Below are 20,460 nucleotides of genomic sequence, written 5' to 3'. Positions count from 1 at the left end.
GCCTCACTTGGTTTGTATGGCATTTCTGCCAGTGCAAAAAGGAAAGAGATGATTCAGTCCATCAAGGATATGCAGAATACTACATTAAGAAATCCTAATTGCTGCCCCCTCACCCCAAAAAAAGCAGGAGTTTTCAAACTCTTCCATACTACAGACCACATGTTAATAGAGAGGAGTCTCATGGACCACCTACCCTCCTGATTGTGATCACGTAGTATCCCTGTGGAACTAGTTGTTTACATGAAAAAGTAATATTAGAAAAGCAATATATTTTGAGCAGTTTTTAATGTAGTCTAGCGGCTAGAAATAAATAAAACCACTATCATATGACCAGGCAGCTCTTCATAGACCACAGCTTCAGAACTGCTGAATAAAATAAATAAGGCAAAGAAATAGGAATCTTTTTGCATAGATAGATCTTATACAACTTATTCATTCGGTTCTCAGTGCATGTATTTACTAAGTATTCATTCATCTGAAGAAGATAATAAATGCTATCAGTCTCTTTATATTACTCCTTTAAAGTATGCAAAATGCCCCCTAGAACTGAGTTAGATTTGATATTTTTTCTCAGTTTTAGAATTCCCTTAAATATTAAAAATATGATCTGCGCATGTGTCCAAACTATTATTGTTATACTGCACTCCCGTCCTATTATGCCGTTTTTTCAGATAAGAATTTGATGATTCAAGAACATAAGAACGGCCATACTGAGTCAGACCAATGGTCCATGTAGTCTAGTATATTGTCTTCCAGCAGTGGGCAGAGCCAGGTTCTTCAGAAGGAATTAACAAAACAGGGCAATTTTTTCAGTGATCCATCTGTCATCCAGTCCCAGTTTCTGGCAGTCAGAGGCTTAGAGACACCCAGAGCATGGGGTTGCATCCCTGACCATGTTGGCTAATAGCAATTGATAGATCTATCCTCCGTGAATTTATCTAATACTTTTTTGAACTTTTTGGCCTTCACAACAGCCCCTAGCAATGAGTTCCACAGGTTACTTTGCATTGTGTGAAGAAGTACTTCCTTTTATTTGTTTTAAACTAGCTGCCTATGTGAAAGGATAAATAATACTTCCTTATTCGCTTTCTCCACACCATTCATGCTTTTATAGACCTCTATCATATCCCCCCTTTAGTCGTCGTCTTTCCGAGCTGAACAGTCCCAGACGTCTTAATCTCTCCTCTAATGGAAGCTGTTCCATCTCCTAACCGTTTTTGTTGTCCTTTTCTGTACCTTTTCCAATTCTAAAATATATTTTTTGAGATGGGGTGACCAGAACTGCAAGGAGTATACAAGGTTTAGGCGTATCCTGGATTTATCTAGTGACATAATATTTTCTGTTTTATTATCCTGTTTCTTTCCTAATAGTTCCTATCATTTGGTTAACTTTTTTGAACGGTGCTGCACATTGAGCAAGTGTTTTCAGAGAACTATCTGTGATGAGACCAACATCTCTTTCGTCAGTGGTAACAACTAATTTAGACCCCCATCATTTTGTACGTAGAGTTGGGATTATGTTTTCCAGTATGCATTACTTTGCATTTATCAACATTGAATTTCATCTGCCATTTTATTACCCAGTGACCCAGTTTCATGAGATCCCTTTGTAAAACTCTTCATAGTCAGCTTTGGACTTGCCTGTCTTGATTGATTTTTGCATTGCCTGCAAACTGTGCCACCTCACTATTTATCCCTTTTTCCAGATCATATATGAATATGTTGAACAGCACTAGTCCCAGAACAGATCCTCTTTCCATTGTGACTCTTTATTCCTACCCTTCTTTTCCTGTCTTTTAACCATTTACTGATCCATGAGAGGACCTTTTCTCTCATCTTCATAACTGCTTACTTTGCTTAAGAGCCTTTGGTAAGGGACCTTGTCAAAGACTTTCTGAAAGTCCAAGTACATTATATCCATTGGATCATCCTTGTCCACATGTTTTTGTTGACCCTCCTCAAAGAATTCTAATAGATTGGTGAGGCATGATTTCCCTTTATTAAAACCGTTTGACTCTTCCCCAACATATTGTGCTCACCTATGTGTCTGATAATTCTCTTCTTTACTATAGTTTTGACCAATTTTCCTGCTACTGAAATTAGGTTTACCAGCCTGTAATTGTCAGGATCATCCCTGGAGCCTTTTTTAAAAATCGGCATTACATTAGCTGTCTAGTACAGGAGCTGATGTAAGCAATAGATTTCATATCACAGTTAGTAGTTTGGCAGTTTCATATTTGAGTTCCTTCAGAACACTCGGGTGAATACCACCTGCTCCTGGTGACTTAGTTTGTTCCAAAACCACCTCTATTGACCCCACAATCTGGGACAGTTCCTCAGATTTGTCACCTAAAAAGAATGGTTTAGGTGTGGGAATCTTCCTCACATCCTCTGCAGTGAATACCAGTGCAAAGAATTAATTTAGCTTCTCCACAATGGCCTTGTCTTTTCTGAGTGCTCCTTTTAGCACCTTATTCATCCAGTGGTGGCCCCATTGATGATTTGGCAGACTTCCTGCTTCTGATGTAGTTCCAAAAATTAACCAAAACTTTTTTTTTAATCTTTTGCTAGTTGCTCTTCAAAATCTTTTTTGGCCTGCCTAATTATACTTTTACACCAGACTTGCCAGAGTTCATGTTTCTTTTTGTTTTCCTCAGTAGGATTTGACTTCCAATTTTTAAATGATGCCGTTTTGCCTCTAACTGCCTCTTTTACTCTGTTGTTTAGCTATAGTGGCATTTTTTTTGGTCCTCTTACTTTTTTTTATTTGGGGTATAATTTTAATTTGAGCTTCTATTATGGTGTTTTTAAAAAGTTTCCATGTAGCTTGCAGGTTTCAGAGTAGCAGCTGTGTTAGTCTGTATTCGCAAAAAGAAAAGGAGTACTTGTGGCATCTTAGACAAATTTATTTGAGCATAAGGTTTTGTGAGCTACAGCTCACTTCATTGGATGCATTCAGTGGAAAATACAGTGGGGAGATTTATATACACAGAGAACATGAAACAATGGGTATTACCATACACACTGTAAGGAGAGTGATGACTTAAGGTGAGCTATTACCTACCAGCGGGAGGGCGGGGGGGAGGGAAAACATTTTGTAGTGATGATCAAGGTGGGCCATTTCCAGCAGTTGACAAGAACGTCTGAGGAACAGTGGGGGGTGAGAAGAGGGTGGAAATAACATGGGGAAGTAGCTTGCAGGCATTTCACTCCTGTGACAGTTCCTATAAATTTCCGTTTCACTTGCTTCCTCATTTTTTTTTATAGTTTCCCTTTCTGAAGTTCAGTACAACGGTGGTGGGCTTCTTTGGTATCCCCCTCTCCCACCCAACAGAATGTTAAATTTAATTGCATTATGGTGTCTCTTGCCAAGTGGCTCCGCTATATTCATCTCTTGGGCCAGATCCAGTGCACCACTTTAGGACTAAATCAAGAATTGCCTCTCTCCTTGTGGGTTCCATGGCTAGCTGCTACAACAAGCTGTCATTAATTGTGTCTACAAATTTTATTTTATTTTATTTCTTCCTGAGGTGACACATATCCAGCCAATAAGGGGATAGTTGAAATCACCCATTATTATTTAATTTTCTATTTTTGTAGCCTCTCTAATCTCCTGGAGTATTTCACCATCACCATCCTGGTCAGATGGTCAGTAGCATATTCTACTGCTATATTCTTATTGAAGCCTGGATTTCTAACAATAGAGATTCTGTGGTACAGCTTGATTCATTTAAGACTTTTACTATATTAGACTGTTTTCATATAGTCATTCCTATATATTTTGTACCCTGGTATTACCTTCTCTATTCATTATCATTGTTCTGCCAAGTTTCTGTGATTCCTATTATACTGACATTCTCATTGAATTCCAGGCACTCAGGTTCACCTGTCTTCATACTTAGACATCTAGCATTTGTATACAAGCACTTATAAAATTTGTCAATATTTAGCTGTCTGCCTTCCTGTAATGTAATTGAATGGGACACTTTCATTTGACTGTTTCTCTTCAGCTCCTCCCTGTACTTTATCAACTTATATCCTCTCCTCTTTACTAGGATATAGAGAATCCCTGTTAATCCCTGTTAGCATCTGTCCAAACCTTGTGCTCCTTCATACCTGTTGGCTTTCCCCAGCCCTTAGTTTAACTGCAACTTTAATAGGTCACTACCAGAAGTTGAGTACTTGTGGCACCTTAGAGACTAACAAATTTATTAGAGCATAAGCTTTCGTGAGCTACAGCTCACTTCATCGGATGCATCCGATGAAGTGAGCTGTAGCTCACGAAAGCTTATGCTCTAATAAATTTGTTAGTCTCTAAGGTGCCACAAGTACTCCTTTTCTTTTTGCGAATACAGACTAACACGGCTGCTACTCTGATACCAGAAGTTGGAGGATCATTGTTCTAAAGTTACTGCACTGTCCAATACCAGCAGGTGGCAGAGTTACATTTTTGAACATCCAGCAGAATTGTGTGAAGACATTTGTACAGATGGCTTGTTGTTGCCAGCAAATGAATAAAATAAAATCTTTACAAAATCTGTAGTCAGCAATTCTGAGAAATATTAGAGCACTAAGCCTTTAATTCCACATCTTAGAACAGATTAAAAGTAAAAATTCTCCTTTAGAAGAAGTAATTGTAACTGTCTTGGAATGTTTCAATTATTCAAAGTATAAAACTGCTTAATGTGCAGTGTTGCTGGGCAAAAGACTGTTGAATTATGACTAGTGGATTACTGCCAAAGTTTAAGTAAGTGGTTTCAATGTCAAATCATAAAGTTTAAATAGTCTTAGTTCCGCAAATATGAAAGCTGCAAATACCAATTTTTAATGTGTTCAGGGTAATAGTGTTCTCACAGTCTAGCACTTCTTAAACCTATTAATTTCTTAATTTACTGCAGATTTTATCATGAACATTTCCTCTTTATTTCCTCTTCATTTGTGACTTCTAATTTTTCTTTATCAGGGGAAACTCCAGCTTATCATTATGGTACTCACTATTCATCTGCCATGATAGTGGCCTCGTATCTTGTCCGAATGGAGCCCTTTACACAGATATTCTTAAGGTTACAGGTAAATTGTGTCAGATTTCATTTTTCTCTGTTTGTCTTGTTTAAATTTGAAAATGGATAAAAATGTGAATCATCTTGTAACTTGATTCTCACTGAGCATGGCAGAAGAAAGGAGGTGCTGTAGCTGCATTGTTTTCTTCTTGGTGATTGTTACTCTCTTTAGAATAGCAAAGAGATTTCATGGGAAGATGTATATGATCCTTCAGATGGAAGTCTGAACATTTTGAAAATGTATGCTGCATGAAAACTCAACAGAGAAAAAACAGCTTTTTATTCAATAAAGTAATAGTTCAAATCCTACTTTGTTCCTCTATTGTTAAAAGAACTCATGCATTAGTTTCCCTTATTTGCTTCTCAAGTGTTTAAAGACTAATTTGTTAAACTGATTTGTCAGTGTAATATTAAGAGTCAAATTAACCAAACATTAGCACAGCCTGGAATTTTCTGAGAGCTCGAAAATTAATTGGGTTCACAGTGCTACATTTTAAATATTTTCTTAGCTGGAAACCATCAGGCAAGAACATTTATTTTCTTTGGGCCAGCATTTCAACCAAAAAGACTAATATTTGGGATAAGGCTAGATTTTTTTTTAAAAAACAAAAAATATTTTTATGCTTCATATTTAGCATTATTGCAAAGAAAGATTATAGCAACCGATTTAAAAAAACATAGTTTTAGACCCTTTTGTTGCAGGAGAGGTTTTTTCCTTTTTTATTATTGTATTTATTTGACTAAGATAAAACATTACCAAATGGTTTTATTTTACAGTGTTATAGACCTTGGCTGAGTCTGCTGTGCTGAAAAATGTTCTGGTATAAAGATACTTCTCATTTCATTCTACAGGGTGGCCACTTTGACCTGGCTGACAGAATGTTTCACAGTGTGCGTGAAGCCTGGTATTCCGCATCAAAGCACAACATGGCAGATGTAAAGGAACTCATCCCAGAATTCTTTTACCTCCCGGAGTTTCTACTCAACTCCAATAACTTTGATCTAGGTAAGCAAAAGCTGCTGCTCACATCATGTTATGGATGTGAAAACAGTGAAAGCTGGTCCAGACGTAAAACAAGTTCAGTAAAATGTAAGAAACAAAGATTTATGTAACAGGGTAAGAAAATGGCAGATGGCTTACTGGAACTGGGCCTTAATTATCTTTTGATTATGGGAATATGCATTTCCCAATGCTGTGTGTTTGTGTGCAATTCTATAGGGAAATCTGGACAGTGCGTTTGTAACTCTTGACTTTTTCTTTTAGATGAATGAAGATGTTTTCTCAAACACCAAATATTCATTTTAACAACTCATATAAAACTGCATTTTAGAAATTAAATTGAACGATAAATTTACATTTCCAAGGGAAGCATTTTTATTAGAACTCATGCATTCAGCAAATCCTGCTTTGGTAGGAGAATTTCTGATTACTATATTTTTCTGCTATATAATCAATCTACCAGTCTTTAAAGTAGTGTTTCAATACTCAGGCCAAAAGTGCTTAAAGGACAGACATAACCTAAGGTTTGCATAATTTGTTTGTCAATTTTGATATTTAGACTTCTAGGAGTGAAGTTCTTTAAGGGAAAGTAGCTGAAATGTGTTTAAAGCTTGATAGCTAATTTCCACTGTTAGTTATTTATTCAACTGCATTGAAATTTTGCTCAACTACTGGCAGGTCAGACCTCTGAAAGATAAAATAACTGATATAAGATGAAATATTAGTGTTGCCATAGCGTCATATTTTTTGTTACGAGATTAACTCTTTCGTTTTTTCAAGTTCTAGGCTGCAAATTCAATAAAAGGCATTACTAACCATCCACGTCTTTTAAAAATCAAAATCATTGGTGCAGAATATTTCCTAAGAGTTTAGAAGCTTGAACCAAGGATCTCTAATGACACATTCAGACCCAAGAACATAGCAATTACTGTATCTGTTCAGACATATTTCAGAGTAGCAGCCGTGTTAGTCTGTATCCACAAAAAGAAAAGGAGGACTTGTGGCACCTTAGAGACTAACAAATTTATTTGAGCATAAGCTTTCGTGAGCTACAGCTCACTTCATCGGATGCATTCAGACATATGATCTTAGGGAAAGTTTCCTCTTAACCTTTATCACAGGCTGTCTTATATTCTGAAACTCACATTTCTATCCCTTTTCAATTTGTTTTTCAATAAAATTGAAACTTCTGTGAATAAAAGATTCAGGGTCCAGTTCTGCAAGCCTTATTTATATTAAGTGGTATTTACAAGCATAATCCCATGAACTCACAAGTGGGACTTTCGTAGTACTTCTCAATGTGAATAAAGGTTGAAGAAACAGTCCTTCAAGGTTTACAGTGGAGGACACAGTATATGAATATATTCTGGTAGTTTAAAAAGTCTTCCTTATCTGGAGAAAATTAATCATGGTGTGATTCTACCAGTGGCATGCCTTTTTACTGTTTGCTCTTACATCATTTCATCTCAGGATTATTTTCCTCCGTTATACAGCCTGTTGGCATATAAATCACTGAAGATGCACTAAATTCTGTAATTAGTCATTTGACACCTGCTAGTCCTCCCTTACTTAAAACCAGACAGTTTTAAACTATCAAAAAGTGTAAAACTTTCAAAAAGTGATGGTAAAGAAAGTCTACTAAAATGAACATCCAAAAGGTCACTCCATCCGAGGAATTTATCTTCATATTCTTATATTTCTCATTTTGTATTTTTAAAACTTGTGCGTGTGTGTGTTTGAAAGGATGGAGTAGACCTTTTCTGAAGTTGTTTTTCAAAAAACCAGTCATTATTCAGTACAAGCCAAATATGCAAAAAGGATTCTGGTTGTGGTATAGCTGCAAGAGGCTGTTGCATGGGCTGTTTCCATTATTCTACAAAGACATCATACCTTACAAAATATCTACCCTGTGGCACAGAACCATTTAAATAGAAAATACAGCTATAGTAAGATGAAATTAAAGTTCTAAAAACCTCATTATTAGGAAGGGCTAAAGACTTTGTTTAGCTTCTCTGTAGTGAAAACTATTAAGGTAACTGGACCGTTATTCAAAATTCTCAGAAGGTTAGATAACCACCAAATAAATCCTCATAGCTAAAAACCTATTAAACTTACATTTTAAAGGGGCATTAAAAGATGGGAAACTGAAATTATCTCTGTTCCCTGAAATAACTTCAAGTGTCTTTATTTTATATTTTTAAAAATTACAAATACTTCAAGCTCTCTCACAAACAACACTATATAAAAAAATATATACCCAATAGAAACATGTTTCCAGTAAGGACACAACTTTTGGGCTTCTAAGGGACTATTAGAAACAGCAGTAAAAAATGCTGAGAAATTTCTTGAAGCACTAACTTTATAAAGCATGTGCCATTGTAACTGTGATATGATTTTTGTTGCTTCTTGTATTGAGATGCAGCACTGTCTTTTTTGCTTTTAAAACTTCAATTTATTTTATAGGTTGCAAACAGAATGGCACTAAGCTTGGAGATGTGATACTTCCCCCATGGGCAAAGGGAGATCCTCGGGAATTTATTAGAGTTCATCGGGAGGTAATAAACATTTTAATAATAAAAAACATAGAAGTTTATTTGGACTTAAATACCAGTCTAGGGAGCTCAATGCATCCTTTGTGGTGACTTTTCTAAATGATGTGCATCTTGGGGAAGTACCCTGTCATGCTGATGGACTAAAGAATCAATGGTCCTCCATTTGCTCTTGGTATCAGTATTAGCTGAGGCAGCTAATAAGGTGCTATTATACTGCTTTTTCTTTAAACATATCAAATACTTTATGTAATAGACTCAGTCAGTGACTATCTGCTCAGTTTAATGCATACATTTTGAATTACAGGCTTTGGAATGTGATTTTGTGAGTGCACATCTGCATGAATGGATTGACTTAATCTTTGGTTATAAACAGCAAGGCCCTGCTGCAGTAGAAGCTGTAAATGTCTTCCATCATCTCTTTTATGAGGGGCAAGTGGATATATACAACATAAATGACCCATTAAAAGAGACAGCTACCATAGGATTCATTAATAACTTTGGGCAGATACCCAAACAGGTAAGGATGTTCTTTAACCTATTGTAATTATATGCCAGAAAATATTCAAATCCAAGAATTTCCAAATGCTTCCATATAAAAAGGTGTAATTCCAGTCAAAACATATTTGGTATTTAAGTTTCTAATATGCATTTATTTTTTTTTGTCTGGAACTTAAATGCAAGTTTTGTGGTTGTAAAAACATTTGCAGAAATGGAGACTCAGTTACACGTGAACCCATTCTCAAGCCATTACATGCATCTAACATCAACTTTGGGTTTTGTCAGTAAGACTTGAGATTTCTCCCTTTTTCCTCATTCTCCAAAAGTAGAGACGAGATTATGGAGGAGCTTAAAAAAACAACAAATCATCAGAGAGGCAGTGTGTTACTGCAAAAGGGTAGTGCTGTATAAATTCTTCCCAGGCTTTTTGCTATGTGATAGAATACAGTTGCAACATAGTGCACAGGAAATTTAATTGTACAAGTTGTCTTGTAGCAAATTTAGTTAGGAATACATCATTTCCCTTTTTTCTTTTTAATGTGGTTGCTTAGTTTTCTTTGGCACCTTCTCATTCCCAGAAGCTGGGAATGGGCAACACGGGATGGATCGCTTGATGATTACCTGTTCTGTTCATTCCTTCTGGGGCACCTGCCACTGCCCACTTTCGAAAACAGGATACTGGGCTAGATGGACCTTTAGTCTGACCCAGTATGGCCGTTCTTATGTTGTTGTTGTTTGTACTGTAGCTGTTTGAAAATAAATGATTAAATAATTGCTTTAAAAACATTGGTTCTGGCAGGGCTGGCATAAATCACTAGCTAGAATTGAACTGGCAGAATTTAGAGGCAACCTTTAAAAACAAAAAGGATTGACGCTTTGAAGGGTGGTGAAATTCTCTTTGAAAGATCATTGTAAATTATTAAATACCAAAAGGAAAGTTTATTGTATTTCCCTTGGATAAAGGAGTTCGGGTTTACCATAGGTACAATAGGTACCCCCTGAAAAGTTTCCTTTTGCCTTGTTAAAATTAGGTGAGGTATTATTGATATCAGCAGGTATTTCCCATGCTTGGACTGGGAATATACACATACTTTTAATACCTTTCCAAAGGTGGCAGAGGAGTAGTGTAGGTTGCATCTGTTTGTCATATTTCACAATCAGAAGTGCAGCAAACCCAACTGTCAGTAAAGCAAAAATACATAGAAAACCAGTGAGGGGAAATTCCTCAATATTTAGAGTTTGGATAAGCATCCTAAAATGCAGATGCCACTCTGGAACTTTGGATGGTCCCCACTAGACTAGGGGTGGGCAAACTTTTGGCCTGAGGGCCACATCTGGGTATGGAAATGGTATGGCGGGCCATGAATGCTCACGGTTCCCAGCCAATGGGAGCTGTGGGGGTGGCGCTTGGGGCAGGGGCAGCGTGCGGAGCCTCCTGGCTGCCCCAACTCATAGGACCAGAGGGGGGACATGCCGCTACTTCTGGAAGCTGCGCAGAGCCATGGCACGTGCAGAGCAGGGCAAGTCCCAGACCCTGCTCCCTGTCGGGAGCTCGAGGTCCAGTTTAAAACGTCTGAAGGACCAGAGGCGGCCCCCGGACTGTAGTTTGCCCACCCCGCACTAGACCCTGTGCCTATCCCTCAGATAATTGCCAAACTCCAGATAGGTCCTAGTTATCCTATCTTTTTTTCTTGCAAAAAAAGCCTAATGATCTGCTGACCCATTCTTCATTCTTGATTCTTCCTCCAACATCTCTCCCTCACCTAGCTCTCATTGTTGGTTTTATATGTATTTTTGCTGTACTGACAGTGGGGTTTTCTGCTCTTATGTTTCCCATCGTCATGAAACACTATCTGCTCATGCTATACGTGGGACCAAAAAGTAAGATTTTAGTTTAGTTTAATAAGATGTAGTTTAAGTCTGGTAGGAGAGAGATTTTTAAGAAGAGTCTTAAAACTGTATTGGATTTGAGGCCCTGATGTTAAGATGTCTATAATTAACAATGTATTAAATTCATAAGAAAGCACACACTGATGTGCTGCAGGGCCTGGCAGCCTCAAAAGCCCCCCACCTTTCTTGGTAAATTATGCTGGAAAGAATTACTGAACTGGTGGTGGCTGTGTAGTGACTGAAATGAAACTAAGTCAATATGAAAATAAATGGTAGTTTTCTCTCAACATTTGAATTTCTCTCCCCTTTTCAATATCATTTTAAAAGAAATTATGGCCATAAGGGAGGTTACAACATATTTCTAACTAAAATGTTTATTATGTAAAAGTACATACAATACTTAGCATATATATAGTACCCACCATCAGAGAAATGGAGTATTTATATTGACTTTATATTTTGTTGAACATGGAGCATTTATGTCTTCACCTCCGATGGGCCATTTCCAACCACAGTCTAATTGCTTAACATTGCTCAAGAAATCAGTGTTGACACAGAAGGTGGTACACATTAGAAAATTACTGACGACTCATCACATGATTGGCTAAGAACAATCATGAGGCAGAATCTGATTCTTCTGTGTCATCTGTAATCAACTCCTCTCTGCCCACTCACACTCTTTTCTACCCTTTGATTGTCTGTGTTATTCCAACAATGTGGCCTTGTGTTTGTGGGATATATTTACATAGTTTAACTATGAAAAAGTACCAGTTTGTAGTTCAGATTATTATAAATGTAGTAATATTTATAGATCTAAATTCATTTATCTGTCTTCCCTTCACAAAATTGCCCTCTGCTATTAGCTAAAATTTTAGAGGTGGGCCTTAATCCAATGATATGTTGTTCCTACCCATTGAAACATGCACTTGTAAACTGGATATACCTTGGCCAACAGAGTTCAAAAGCTCAATCTTTATAGCTGCCGTACATACAAGGTATGTGTTCCAGAACGCAGACTGCACTATAGAGGGAGCTGATTTTAATAACCTCAACAGAGAATTTTGCTGGTTCATACTGCATACTTTAAATGTAAAAATCCAACAATAGCAGTAAGTGAAAGGATGGAGAATAACTTATTTTTGCCCTAGATTTTTCAGCGGAGACTTCTGAAAACTAGATGCATTCTTCAATATTTGTTACCTATATATTTATCATACTGATAGCAATATTATGATACTGCTTCATCAGCAGTTGGTTACAAAGCCAAAAGGAAGTTCTCTGTTTGTCTGAAATAAGAATGTAAAATCATTTTAAACAGCAACGTAGCTATTTTAATTGTTTTCTAAAAAAGGAAAATCCTGATGAAAAATGTATCGCTCATTGCATTATAGTTGGGGTTTGTATTTTTCTTGAATATTTAACAAAAACGTGTATATAATATAAGGGGAACTTTATGTACATTTGCTAATGTGTAGAATTTTTTTAAAGTAAATCTGATACTGTTGGTAAACTTTAAAAGTCTTTGTTGATGGGAATCTATAATCTTGTCACTAACTCATGTTTGATTTCCTATCCCACATATTGCAGCTATTTAAAAAACCACACCCACCAAAGCGAGTTAGAAGCCGAATCAATGGAGAGATAGTTGGAATATCTGTCCCCCCAGGTTTCACAAATGACAAGATCTTTTTTCATCATTTAGACAACCTGAGGCCTTCCCTTGCACCTGTAAAAGGTAAAACTCACCACAGTACTTACTCCTGGTCTCTTGCTAGAATGTTCATAGTTCTTGCTAAATAAATGTTCCTTTTTCTGATTTTTCTTACCTCTTGGGTTTCATACTCCACTAGAGTTCCAGATTTAACACTCCAATCCTCTAAGATTCTGAGAGGCCCCAATTCCACTTGAGTTAGGCCTTGTCTATGCAAGAAAGTTGTACCAATTTTAACTATATTTAACTGTTTCATGGACAAGGCCTGAAGGGGAAAGAATGAGCCTTAAACACCCTAAAGTTTCAGAGTAGCAGCCATGTTAGTCTATATTTGCAAAAAGAAAAGGAGTACTTGTGGCACCTTAGAGACTAACAAATTTATTTGAGCATAAGCTTTCGTGAGCTACAGCTCACTTCATCGGATGAAAAAGTGAGCTGTAGCTCACGAAAGCTTATGCTCAAATAAATTTGTTAGTCTCTAAGGTGCCACAAGTACCATAAAGTTTAATACCTTGTGTTTAATTTCAACGAACTGTCTGAAACCATCCAGGGAAGCAAATTCCAGAGCTGAGAACCTGCTACTGAGGGTGCCCCGCCCACAATCTAAAATGTTTAAATCTAGTTTGAGTGCCCCACATAACCTCAGTTTTTGCGTGTTACCATGGGAGAAAAGTACTTTCTCAAGACTTCCAAGGATCATTTTGGATACTGGCAAGAAATGGTACTGTCAATAGCCACACAGAAGCAATAGTGTCATGTCCCGCTCATGTCTGGCTTTAATTTTTTCAGCCACAAGAAGATAGTAAAATTATAAAAATAGTTAATAACTCATTTTTAAATTTAACTGGGTTCAAACTGACATGTTCTAAAATATTCATTAATAAATTAAATTTAGCACATATATCATGTTTTCCAGCTGAAGATATTAAACACTTTACAAACTCGTTGTGAGTTAAGTAAGGGATATTCTAGTGATTACTTCATTCACGATTGAAAAGCTTCCACCTCTGGGGTAAAAAGGAGCAGCTGTTTAACAGAGCACAGCAATACTACACTGTCACCTTAGAGAGCAAGTGAAGAATAGTCATCTCTATTTGAAAATGCTAGGCAAGCTAGGTAGGCAGACTATAATTATCAAATTTGAAATGTGGCAAATGAAATTATTTGGCTGGGATTTTAGAATCAATGTTTTTGCTGTACAAAAAAATACCAGGTCCTCTTTAATGACCACAGTGTTCAGACTCTTTCTTCCATGTTTTGTCTGAAAGGCAGCATGTCCAGCAACACGGTTACTGATTCAGAGGGAAGAGTGCCACCAATGGAAGTGCCAGTACCTAGGCATCCCGAGGACATCAGTCCAAATACTGATAGTGTTTAGCTGTGAGAGTTGATAGGATTATAGTACACGTGACATCATTACAATTTAAACTGATATTTGTATAATATAAGCAGTGTACGATTTCAGTTTCTATGGTGCATCACAGTATTTGTACTGTGATCAGAGGGAGCTGTCACATAATTACAAACAATATTATAAAGGGTTATGTGATGGTTGTGCTTTTGTGTGTTTTCAGTAACATAAAACACGTTGTTGTTTGTTCAGAACTCAAGGAGCCTGTGGGCCAGATAGTTTGTACAGATAAAGGAATTCTGGCAGTAGAGCAAAATAAGGTTCTCATTCCACCTACCTGGAATAAAACTTTTGCTTGGGGCTATGCAGACCTCAGCTGTAGACTGGGAACGTACGAGTCGGACAAGGTTTGTGATCTGAATTTTAAGTTTTTTCTGATGTTCTAATATGTGTTCTCTACTAAAAATCTAACTGAAAATATATTGTGCATACAAAGGAAAGAATTTTGCCTGTACTGTATCTGCTTTATTAGTATTTATTGCTGAAGTCTTCACCTGAAGAATGATAGGAAAATCAAGTTAACCTATTGCTACTAAAATCAAGTTAACCTATTGCTACTTAATTTCCATAATACAATGAACAAGAATGAACTTAAGGGTTTCTACTGTAAATCTACAGTATCTAATGTGGCACCATCTTGTGGCAGAGGTTGGCACTAAAGGTAGGAGAGTGAAAACCCAAAGAAGAGAGAGAAACACTTTCTCCTTAGTAAACTAGGGGCCAAAAATTGAAGATCAGACTCGTTTTTTATTGAGTTCTTACTCGGACAAATTCCCATTTATGTCAAGAAGAGTAATGTAACATTCTCTTGAGAAAACTGCAACCTGCAATGGTGAGGCCAGTGGTGAGATGCAACTGATGCTCGTGATTGGCTTAAGAATTGTACAGCTCCTATTTTTTTTTTTGTTTCACTTGTTTCATACACATATTTTGTCTTGTCTTCTAGATCGTTAGCTCATTGGGGCAGAGACTGTTGTTCCTTTTACATTGAGTACCTAGCATAATAGGCTCAATCTGGTAGCCTTGCCTGTTCAATAATATAGATGCAGGATTTGGCCCTGGCAAAGAACCTGATCCCTAAAATCTAGATCAGGATCCAGATTTCTTAACATTCAGGTGTATCTGACTGGTTCTTGTTCAGGCCTGTTTTGGCCAAAAATAACCCTTTTGTGTGCTACTGGAGAAGTGGTCAGTATTGCCTGATAATGCTACTAGTCTGGGAATTGCAGCAGGATGGGAGGGGAGTTGAGAGAAGGAAAACAATTGTTTTAGCTTTAAGAGCCAGTGTTCATCAGGAACAAATATGTAACGTTCTCACTATATGCTTTGGCATTATTTCCAATTTAATTGCATGATAAACATTTACTATAGATTAATCTCAAATCCTAAAGAGTTGTAAATTGTTTTGGGTTTTTTTCTTGGTGTTCAAACTATGTATATATTTTTTTTACTGAAGTTACTTTCATGTATTTCTTCTGAGCCAACTTTTGAGATCAGTTAAATGACGGTGACAGTGCTGAAGTTTCCTTGAAAAGACTTAATGCTAACAACAACAAACTTGCAAGACTAGATGTATGCCTTCTTCACTTTCTTTATTTTTTATTTTGTAGGCAGTGATTGTTTATGAATGTTTGTCAGAATGGGGACAGATTCTATGTGCAATATGTCCAAATCCCAAACTGGTCATCACTGGAGGAATAAGCACGGTGGTTTGTGTGTGGGAGATGGGCACCTCCAAAGAAAAAGCTAAAACACTCACTCTGAAACAGGTAAAAAAAATAGATAAATAAAATCATGTTCCAAGGTCAGAGGAGGAAGTGGGGATTCTGGCTCCACATTGCAGTACAACTTCTGACTGAACAGATTACCATTCTAGAGTCACTGAATAAAACCACTCTGGAGCTGAAACAGTGGCTTGTTTAAAAAGAACCCCAAGCAAAAAGTGTTTTAGGGATGTGTGAAAATGTGAAGGTATTTTGTCACTGGAAAGTGTTCCTGGGGGTGGGGAGAGAACACTTTTCTAAAATACTGCATGGTGTATAAGAACCAATTTTTTAGCCTATTTGCACAAATAGCATCCAACAACTTGCAAAATTCACAGATAGACTCTCCACTACCATTTGAATTGTCAGATTTTACTGAAATCTTTCATCCTTTCTCTTCAAAATTTGAAAATAACGGTTTTCAGACAAAAACCTGGCAGTCCTGGTAGTGCAGTGTTGGTGGAGCAGGGTGTATTTGCTTAGAAAAGCTTTATGATGTTTCTTGCTTTGTTGCCTCAGTACATCATCGCTTTTTGTATAACTTACTTAGACTAAGCTAACTATCTCTAACTTAGCATGAAATCTCCTGCATCTCTGAATCAACTCCCAAGTGTTGTACAAATGATATTTCATAGTTCTAGGTAACTAATCTTTATAACCGAGAGTGTTTCATGAGGTACAATTTAACTAATGTGTGAGAGCAAATACACAAGTTAGTTAAAAGAACTTTCATTTGTTACTAGAATATGGTGTGTAACACTCACTCATTGTCCAAAGCCATAGCCTGATTGGCCATTGTACTACTTCGGTGATGACTGTTGTGGACCAACTCCTACCAGTGCACAGCTGGGATCCTTACAGGAAAAGATAATATTTCCTCTGGTCTCTGCTGCTTCAGGCTGTGGCAATCTAGAGCACTAGAAAAGCTGCCTTTTAAGTTAACTATTACTTAAAAACCTGAATCAAGAGCTGTTCTAGGGCTCTTGTTTGGATAACAGTAAGATGTAAAGGCAGGAGTGTTTTCAGAGGAGAAAATGACACTTCTGATTTTCCCCTGCTTCCAGTTTGCCAGCTGCTTTTTCACTCACAGTTTATGGCCCAAAGTTCCTTTTTAACTAATTTTCTATTTTAACAATTAAATAGGGAGCTATCTAATATTCACAATTGAGCTATATTATAGGAAATTTTAAATGGCCACTGGAACATACACTGATATTGAAAATAGACAGCCGAGATCCTGGTATGGGCTTGGAGGAAGCAGAAGGTGTCAAACTTTTTTAAAATAATTAAACAAGGAGAGAGAGAAATGTGTTTATAAATTTTCCCTGGAGTTTTCTTTTGTCTCTGTTAGAATCCTACATGTTTCATTGTGGAAGGCTATTTCACAAAACCTCTATAAACTGAATAGGGTGTGTGTGTGTTTTTTAAATAAATGAGCTCATACGGTGTATATGCCATATATGTATGTGCAATAAACTGCTCCCTGTTGAGTACTACTAGATTACTGGTGCAGTTCTCAGGTGAACCACACCCTCAAGGTGTGTACTAGTAGCCTAATAATGTCTTGTTATGAATCTGTACTAACGGCAACTATGTAAGAAACTGAATAAAATGGTCAGTGTTATGGTTGACAATTTACAGTATACTATAAAACCCTTCTTTTCAAAATATTCCTATTATCTGAAATCCATTTATATCTTAAACGTGTATCATTTGCTTTTTGAAAGTCCCAGTTTATCTAAATAAATTTTTCATTCCATTTGCATGAATTAATGTACTGTAAGGAATTCCTGTGCTTGAAATATACTCTGTGCTGCACCTCATAGATTCCAAGACCATCTAATCTGACCTCCTGTTTAACACAGGCCATAGAAATTCCCCAAAATAATCCCCAGAGCAGATCTTTTAGAAAAACATCCAATCTTGATTTTAAAATGGTCAGTAATTTTTGTTTGGTTTTGTTCTTAGGCATTGCTTGGTCATACTGATACTGTCACATGCTCAACAGCATCACTAGCTTATCACATAATTGTGAGTGGATCACGTGACCGTACCTGTATCATATGGGATTTGAACAAATTATCATTTCTAACCCAGCTCCGGGGTCACAGGGCTCCAGTTTCAGCACTCTGTATAAATGAATTAACGGTAAGAACCAATACACTGCATGATGTATGTTGAGAAACTTAAACATTCATATCATAACTAAGACTTTCCAAAGGTTTTCCTAAACTGTTTTTCTTACAAGATAACAAAAGGCTTTTTCATGAAGGTCACTCCAATTTCTTTTTTAATTGATTTTATTTGAATGTGTGCACACAAGAGTTCCAAAGCATATACATATCTACAGCATTGTTGATTTAAGTCCTTTTTTATACTGTTGCATATTTTAAGCAGAACCATATATTGTTCAAAAAAAGGAAAGCATCAAACTCTTGAGTGGCTTTTGGGATATTTGTACAACTTACTCCCAAAAGCCATCCAATTGGCTGCTTCCAAACTGCCTAATGAAAATGTGAAATGCTTGTTAAGCAGTGTAGTCCAAAAGAGGAATACTTGTGCAGTGAAGGGAGCCTATACAACCATAAAGAAAGGGCAACATATCATAAAATCCTGTAGCTATTGAAATAGCAACTACTGTGACCTATCCCTTTGCCTGATGTAGTAGTGAAGATTGCTCTGTTATAAGCATCAACCCTGAGATACTAAGGGCCTGTCTTCACTGCAGTGTTAGCATGGGGTATAACTCGAGTGTTGCTCCTAACCTGACTCCTGTCCACACACACAAATCTTTAGTTGGCGTTTAGTGCTAGGGTAATTCAAGGTAACTTCGAGTGAAAACAAGCCTCAACTCCTTTTAAAGCAAGATAACAAGTGAGGGTTAAGGTAATACAAAGTTGCAAACCAGAAAAGGAAGCCCCATAGGTTGGGACATGTAAAACTAGATTGGACAAGGTACTGAACATGTACTGTTGTGAATAGTCCTGCCATGGAAGATGATGGGCTCGAGATCAAATCAATTTACCAGATTACCTACATATCATAGGTCTCTGTGAGGTTTGTATTTCTCTGACAAAGGTTTTCAAAAATGGATGCCTAAAGTTAGGCTCCCTAAGCCTGTATTTAAGTACCTAAATCAGAGGTCTGCTAGGTGCTCAGAAAATCAGAATACCTCTTTTTTAGATGTCTAAATATGGATTAGGAGTCTAAACTGTAAGCACCCATTTAAAAAAAAATCCTGTCCTATGTTTCTGCTCAAATGAAGTAATTTTGTAAATGCCCAAGATCCAGATAGAAATTTAAAGGATTTGGGTTTTGTTTCCTTTGTCAGGGTGATATTGTGTCATGTGCTGGCACTTGCATCCATGTGTGGAGTATTAATGGAAATCCTGTTGTGAGTGTGAACACTTTCACTGGACGGAGCCAGCAAATCCTATGCTGCTGTGTGTCTGAGATGAACGAGTGGGACACACAGAACGTCATAGTGACGGGACATTCAGACGGAGTGGTCCGAGTAAGTAGCAGGAGTCTCTGCTTAGGTACTCGTACTAGAGGTTGTCCAGGGATTAAAATAACATCGAAGTTGCAGAGAAAGTATAAATGTAAACTGCAGCGAGACACAGCCCTTTCTGGACTGACAGTCTGTAGCGTACTGGTTTTTGTTCTTCTGCTTTTTGATGCATGTGTGTGGTGAGGTGATAATTGATAGCTGTGTGTGTGTTTAAATTTTCACCCCTTTCCAGTCTGTTTTGGTTACTGCTGAAATACTTTTCTGCCTGAAGACTGAGGAGCTCATTCCCTAATTTTATTTGGCAAGACTTCAGTGGGCCAGTTTTTCTCGCAAAAGGAGAGAGCAAGTAGTATCTCTGTATCTCCACTTACAACCCTCCTGTTCTGTTGCAATCCCTAAGTAGAAACCTGCTCGTGTCAAATTGCCATAGGTGGTGGCCTTTTCATGAAAACTGGGCTGATGCTGCAGAATTCATTCATTTGTGATCTGGGTTTGATTTCCAGAGGTGAGAACCCACTGTAGTACCTACCCCCTAAAAAGTGGAATTATATTCTAAATTGTGATGGGCAATGTGGATATTCTGCTCTTATACTGTGACTTAGTTAATAAAGTATTTTATAGGCAGCCTATAAAGATATAAATTTTTTTCTTATGCCTCTCTTCCTCTGTCTCCCCCTCCCACCCCAAAGTTCTGGCGGATGGAGTTTTTGCAAGTACCGGAAACACCAGCTCCAGAGCCTGTGGAGATCCTGGAAATGCAAGAGGATTGTCCAGAAGCACAAATAGGTGTTTTGCTTTTGTTTTATTTTAATTTTCTCAGTACCTCTGTAAAACGCAGGAATGGTGATACATTTTAGACCATGGTACAGCACACACTTTGTGTCTACTAATAAATAGAGAGAGGACTTGATTCTCCTTTCACACCTGTGTAATTCCATTGACTTCAATGGTTACTCATGTTTTATACACGAGTAAATATAAAAAATCTAACTAATGTTACCTGATCCCTTTGTGCAATTTCCACTGTTAACAGTGGATGTATTAAAAAACCCCAATAACAAACA

The 20,460-nt window shown here is 37.2% G+C and overlaps 1 protein-coding gene across 7 annotated transcripts in view; it reads left to right on the top strand.

The window, feature by feature from the left end:
- The window catches only part of WDFY3 (WD repeat and FYVE domain containing 3), a 290,091-nt gene that overhangs the window by 262,827 nt on the left and 6,804 nt on the right, over positions 1-20,460 (top strand). For all 7 annotated transcript variants that reach the window (XM_043514073.1, XM_043514074.1, XM_043514078.1 and 4 more), the window contains 10 exons: positions 4,964-5,070; positions 5,913-6,066; positions 8,524-8,615; positions 8,917-9,129; positions 12,588-12,735; positions 14,315-14,469; positions 15,733-15,891; positions 17,854-18,033; positions 19,217-19,399; positions 20,086-20,182. In XM_043514073.1, the coding sequence (XP_043370008.1) occupies positions 4,964-5,070; positions 5,913-6,066; positions 8,524-8,615; positions 8,917-9,129; positions 12,588-12,735; positions 14,315-14,469; positions 15,733-15,891; positions 17,854-18,033; positions 19,217-19,399; positions 20,086-20,182 (1,488 nt within the window). The remainder of the gene's footprint in view (positions 1-4,963; positions 5,071-5,912; positions 6,067-8,523; positions 8,616-8,916; positions 9,130-12,587; positions 12,736-14,314; positions 14,470-15,732; positions 15,892-17,853; positions 18,034-19,216; positions 19,400-20,085; positions 20,183-20,460) is intronic.

This window comes from Dermochelys coriacea, chromosome 4 (genome assembly GCF_009764565.3).
Source record: "Dermochelys coriacea isolate rDerCor1 chromosome 4, rDerCor1.pri.v4, whole genome shotgun sequence".
Lineage (NCBI taxonomy): Eukaryota > Metazoa > Chordata > Testudines > Dermochelyidae > Dermochelys > Dermochelys coriacea.
This window is presented reverse-complemented; position numbering and strand designations above follow the sequence as displayed.